This window comes from Juglans regia, chromosome 4, assembly GCF_001411555.2.
Source record: "Juglans regia cultivar Chandler chromosome 4, Walnut 2.0, whole genome shotgun sequence".
In the NCBI taxonomy this organism is placed as follows: Eukaryota; Viridiplantae; Streptophyta; class Magnoliopsida; order Fagales; family Juglandaceae; genus Juglans; species Juglans regia.
Window position 1 is genome coordinate 9,676,394 of NC_049904.1, and position 6,649 is coordinate 9,683,042.

At 39.3% G+C, this 6,649-nt stretch overlaps 1 protein-coding gene across 1 annotated transcript; it reads right to left on the minus strand.

Moving 5' to 3' along the window:
• Window positions 1-4,129: 4,129 nt before the first annotated feature.
• Window positions 4,130-4,813, minus strand: LOC108987016. Its single transcript, XM_018959851.1, has one exon. The coding sequence runs from the start codon at window positions 4,811-4,813 to the stop codon at window positions 4,130-4,132; it is 684 nt and encodes a 227-aa protein (XP_018815396.1).
• Between the last annotated feature and the right edge of the window lie 1,836 nt (window positions 4,814-6,649).

The following is a 6,649-nucleotide window of genomic DNA, read 5'->3' on the forward strand; positions in this document are numbered from 1 at the left end:
AACCATGGCATTGGCCATTAAGAAACCTTTTTCCCCTGCAAGATTTTCCAAAACAAATCCTTCTTCCTAAAAGGAAAGGCCCTATTGCAGCCACTATAAAATCTTTGGCCATTCATTGGAAAACTGCTTCAAACTTGGCAATGAAGCAGCCCCCATTTGTTCACACTATAACTTAACTGGCCATATAGTTGACAAGTGCTACAAGTTGAATGGTTACCCACTTGGTCACAAGTTTCATGCCAAGCAGCAGACTCCTGGTTTTCTTGCTAATCAGGCCACTCATTCTAATGCTACTGAATCTGAAATTGTTAGTGATGACAGGATTGGTTTGACCAAGCTTCAATATTAGCAGCTTATTTCTTTAATTCAATCTCAGGATTCTTCAATTGCAGCCAATGTTCTTCACTCTAGCACTCAACCTCAACCCTCTAACTCTCCTGTCCATTCTTCCAAAATATCTGGTATATATACATCCTTCTCTACACACACACACACACAGTTTCCTGCATAACTCTTCTTCCAGTTGGATAATTGACACGGGTGCCACATACCATATGGTTTGTAGCACTTCTCTTTTCACTTCAATTACCTCAGTTGTTGCTTACTTAGTTAAGCTTCCCAATGGAAGCTCAGCCTCGGTAACACATGTTGGTTCCATTATTTGACAAGTACTATCATTTTGAGGGATGTTCTTTGTGTCCCTTCATTCTCATTTAATTTAATTTCAGCAACCAAGTTAACCCATTCTCTAACTTGTTGTTTGTTTTTTTTTTTCTCAAATTGTTGCTTCATTCAGGACTTGCCTTCTTGGAAAACGATTGGGAAGGGTGAGCTAAGACATGGCCTGTACTACTTGGTTTGCATAGACATCTCTCATCCAGCCCTTGCACAATCCCTCTCAGATTCTACTCACAACACTCACATAGATCTTATTTCTTCAGCTTCTGTTGTTAACTCTGTTGCTCATGCTGATCTATGGCATTGTCACTTGGGTCATTTATCTGTTTCTAGATTAAAGTTGGTTTCTGACCCTATTGTAAGCAAGCACACAGATTGCATTAATGAAAAACCTTGCCATATTTTTCCATTAGCAAAATTTCATCAATTACCCTTTCCTGACAATGTTCATCTTTCATCTAGAATATTTGAACTAATCCATTGTGATTTATGGGGACCTAGTCCCATTATTGCACATGATGGTTCTAAATAGTTTTTGACAATAGTGGATAACTTCTCTCGTACCACTTGGCTTTATTTACTTTCTTCCAAAGCTGAAACTAGAGCATGTATCAAGTCTTTTTATAATTTGGTGGAAACACAATTTGGACTCAAAATTAAAACCCTGTGAAGTGATAATGGTGCTTAGTTTGACATATTTTTTTAATGACAAAGGCATTATTCATCACAAAAGCGATGTGGAAACCCCTCAATAAAATGACATTGTTGAGAGGAAACACTAGCACTTGCTTAATGTAGCTTGTGCCATCGTTTCCAAGCTAATTTGCATTTAGAATATTGGAGTGATTGTCTTTTGACAGCCACATATATCATCAACAGACTTCCAACCCCGCTTTTAAATAATAAAACTCCATATGAGCTTCTGTTTAACAAAAAACCTGCTTATGCTCACATGAGAGTATTTGGTTCCTTATATTTTGTAGCCACCCTTTTAAATGGTAGAAATAAATTTGACCCTAGAGGTAAAAAATGTGTTTTTCTTGGTTATCCCTTTGGAATCAAGGGATACAAATTGTTAGACCTTACCAACCACACCATTTTCATTTCAAGGGATGCAATTTTTCATGAGTCCATTTTCCCTTTCCAAAATCCCACACTTCCCCATCACCTTCTCCTCTAGAGTCACACTTACCCATTTTTTCATCTTCCCCACCTCCTGCCTCTAATTTTCAGCCTCTTTCTACTGCACCTTCCATCCCTTCAACTATTTCCACTCCTGCCCATTCTACCCCCTCTATTGTCAGCATGTCACCCCTTTCACTAACCAATGAATCCCTTTCTCATTCTGCTTCTCCCCACACCCCCATTCCCACTCTTTGAAGGTCCACTAGGATTAGAATTGCCCCTCAATATTTGAAAGACTTTCACTATCATCAAGCTTTGCTGGCTCCTCCTGAACAATCAATTTCCAAGGATGCTCCTACTTCAAATGGTAAGTCATTTCCTCTAAGTAAATGTTTATCTTATCATAAATTCAGTCCTTCCTTTCTAGCCTTTATTTCTTCTCTTTCTCTCCAATCTGAGCCTAATTCTTATAAACAAGTTTTGAAGATCCTAGTTGGTGCAAAGCTATGGAAGCTGAGATTGAGGCTTTATCATGTCCCACTAACGAACTCAATAGCTCCACATCCCAACTATTGGACAACTTGCACTCTTTAACTTTAAGCATCGAATTACCTACTATCTGGAACTCATCAATTAATGGACCCCTATCTCTCCATTTATCATACCAAAACAAAATGTTCCCATCTCTAACTCTCCACTTTGCATTATTAAGGACACTAGGAATACTTTTAACAATCATTTTCTAAAACCTCGTTCCTTTTTTCATGTCAATGAGAGACTAAGGTGAAGAGCTCACATATTTTCCCTTAAAGAACCTAGCCCACAGGGACTCTACTTGAATTAAGTTCCATGCAAACCGCATATGCAATCCTTTTTGCTTATCCTCCAAATTACACAAACCCATTCCACCCTCCTCTATTGGCTTACAAATACTATCCCATGCCACTCACTTTTTTTTTCCTTTACCATTCACATCATCCCAAAAAAATGTGCTCATCATTCGGTTTAATTCTTTAATAATAGATTGAGGGACCTGTAAAGTCGCAAATATATATAAAGCCATGCTAGAAAGCACATGCCGAAGAAGAATCAAACGGCCTCCCGATGATAGGATTTTCATTTTCCAACCACTGATTTTGTTCCAGACTTTGTTAACCATCTCCTTCAGGTACTCATGCTTGAGACACCCGAAGACAATCGGAACCCCTAGATATTTAAAGGGAAACGAGCCTTCCGAGAACCCTGTCAGCCTTTTAAGAGCTCTCTTACAGACCAACAAAATTTTTGGAGAATAAAATATGGCCGTCTTTTCTTTATTAATTTTCTGTCCTGACCAATCTTCATACTTTTCAAACACTCATAACAGTTCCCTCACTGACTTCTTTCCTCCATTCAGAAAAATCACAATGTCATTAGTGTATATAAGATGAGAAATCTAAGGAGTGCCTTTAGCTTGGGAAAATTTTCCAATCTTTATTCCCGTAAAGCTATGTTTCAAAAGTCTAGAGAGTACCTTCTGAAGAATTATAAAGAGGTAAGGAGAAAGAGGATCCCCCTGGCTTAGTCCCTGACCTCCTTGAAAAAATCCTTTCATCGTTCCGTTTAGTATCACAGAGTACCAAACATTCAAAATACAAGCATGAATTAATTCACAAAAAGGAGGAGGGAAACCAAAACACCTCAATACCTCCAGCAAAAAATTGCACTCCACCCGATCATATGCTTTTGCTATATCAACTTTAATCATAATATTACCACCATGTGACGTCTTCTTCAGTGAATGAACCATTTCCTGAGTAAGACTAATATTCTCAAATATACTCCTCCCAGGTATAAAAGCTCATTGCTTAAGAGATACCAATTTGGGAAGAAGACCTGTCAGACAATTCACAATAATTTTCGAGCAAATTTTATAAAAGACTGAACAAAGGCTTATCGGCCTAAATTTATCAAATCCCGAACGCACATCTACCTTCAAAATAAGCATAATGAAAGAAGCTGAATAAAATCTCGGAAGACTTTTAGATAGAAAAAATTCTGAGATAGCTCCTAAAACATCCATTTTTACCACCTTCTAGCAGTTCATAAAAAATCCCGCACCAAACCCATCTGGCCCTGGAGAACTATTTCTAGGAATAGACGAGAGAGCCTCTTTAACTTCATCCAAAGAAAGGATGCAACAAAGCCAGACACAATCCTCTTCTTCAATAACTGGCGATATCAAGTTTGTTAAATCCGGCAACTCTCTTGGCTGATTTTACTGTTGTAGGAACTGGGAAAAATATTCAACGGCACCAAGATGAATTTCTTTCGGTGAATTGAACTCCTACCCATCTGTAGTTCTCAACTTAGGAATTTTCCTACGCCTTTTATTAGATAACCAAACATGGAAGAATTTTGAATTCCAATCACCTTCCATCCTCCACTTAATTTTAGCCATCTGAGCCAATCTTATGTCTTCCCTTCGCCTCCAAGAAGACAACTCAGTAGAGTACCTCACAAGCACCCTTTCAACATCATTATCCCAATCTCTTTGCAGCGAGTGCTCAAGACCCTCAACCTTCTCTTCAAGAATAGCAATTTGAGTATTGGTCTGCCCAAACACCCTCTTTTTCCATTCACGTAGAGTCACCTTAAGCTTTTTAAGTTTACTACCTAATTTAAGGAGCCCCGTACCTACCGCTAGTTTAGACCACACATTCTGTACAAAGTTCATAAATTCAGGGTGCTCAATCCACATTTGCTGAAACCTAAATGGAGAAAGGCCATAAGTAAAAGGATCTTTCAGGAATTCTATAAACATGGGACTATGATTTGACGTTGTCCTTGACAAATACGAACAACTTGCACTCGGAAATGCTGTCAGTAAATTTGCATCAAGAAGCACTCTATCCAACTTAGCCCAAGCTCTAGATAATCCATGCTGACCATTGCACCATGAAAACTTTCTCCCTTGTGAATTCATTTCAATCAACCCGCCCTGGTGAATGCATCTATTGAAGTCATCCATTGCAGCTCTTGTCCTTGGTCAACCACCACACCTTTTCACATCCGAACGAATTATATTAAAATCTCCAGCAAACAAACAAGGCTCAACACCCATTCTAGCCTAACTCAGCTCCTCCCAAAGCATCTACCTTTCATTTCTGTTACACTTAGCATAGATAAAATTACCCAAAAAATGTGAAGATCCATCGTCTATACGTAAAGACAAATACTGTGATCCCATTCGGACCAGCTGTACGTCCATTGCATTTTTCCAAAACACCCAGATTTTCCCACCAACATCCTCATTAGTTATTACCTTATCAAAGTGAAACACCAGCATATACATCTGAATTTTATCAAGACTCTGAAACGGTTCCAGCAGCACTACCATCTTCGATTGACATTTGTTCAGCAGACTCTTTAAATGTCCCTTAGAAGTACCTATTCCCTTTATATTCCATACTAATATGGATCCTATCACTGAGAAAATTTTTTGGCTCGAGTGAGCACCCTCTAAGAACTCCCAATTTTCTCAAACTGCCTCTTATGGTATTTTCTTTCCCTACTTCATCCTCTGTTTCCGTGTGATATTCCTTATCCTGCAGAAAGACTTCCGCATGTATCTTAGGTTCCAGATCAGACATCGACCCCTCTTCCAAGAAAACCTCTTCCTCCTGTAATTTATCATCCTCCCTCTCCTCTGTACTAGGAACTACTTCCACCTCCCTCATGTCCGTGGCAAACTCTGCCTCCTTCGAGCGGGTAGAACATTCCAGTCTTTCGTCATTCCTCTCTGGTGACACCTTATTATTCATTTCCTCCTCATGAACCTCAATATCAGGAGACTCACCATGATCTTTTTCTGTTTCCAACTCCTCAATCAAAGGTGTGGAGGATTCACCTATTACCATATTTACCTCAGAATCCTGATTTGCTTCAACTTCTTTTTCCTCGACAATTGGTGGATTTATTTTTTCCTTCGGTTCTTCCACAACAAGTTCTTGTTGCCAAACCCATTCCTTTCTTCCAGTAATCTTTCTCCCAGCACGACATGTCCTTGCATTGTGCCCCTGTATTTTGCACTTGGAACAGAACGCCGTCAAAGTTTCATAAATTATCTCTTGCTTGCAGCTAGACCCCAATCCAAGAGTCCCAATCCAAAAATGAGGTGAAGGCTCCTTTGCGACATCCATCTCTACACAGATATGGGCACCATCTGTGTGAGTGGCACAACGAGTGGTATTATCACGTCTAATAAATCTACCTATTGGGGCTGTAAGAATTTTAAGAAAAGACTCATGATAATAGTTAGGAGGCAAACCTGGAAAGACGATCCAAACCGGCACAATAGATGGTTCTTCTTCTTCCTTAAAATCTGGAGTCCAATGGAATGGACGATATGGAATCCCGTCTATATCACTAACTTCACGTGGAAGGGCCTTCATGCAGCCTTCTTTCGAAGTCATTCTTATAAACACATTCCGAGGATGCATCATATTAGAAATAACTAGAATGTCATCAAGATTCTAGCGCTTTTGAATGAATGCCCGAATGGCATCCAAGGAGGGACGGTTTTGAACAAATTTCAAGACAATAGAAAACCTAAAAGGTTCTGCCAAGTGTAGTATTTCCTCCTTAGAGAATTGAAAGAAAATTTCACCATCCTAGGATTTTGACACACGGTGTGCCATAGAAAATTCTGAAAGAGGCTGAGGAACCACCGATATGAGATCCACGAACAGACATCGACCTACGTTCTCAGTAGTTGCTATACAGCCTTACGTTCTCAACGCAAGTGCAAGCTGCTCAGAAGCTGCATTGATTGTAAGTACTTGTTTTTTTTTTTATCACAACTCTT

Bases quoted from the DNA above. Each gene is read 5' to 3' on its own strand.
- LOC108987016 (XM_018959851.1), bottom strand. From the start codon at position 4,813: ATGGATGACTTCAATAGATGCATTCACCAGGGCGGGTTGATTGAAATG.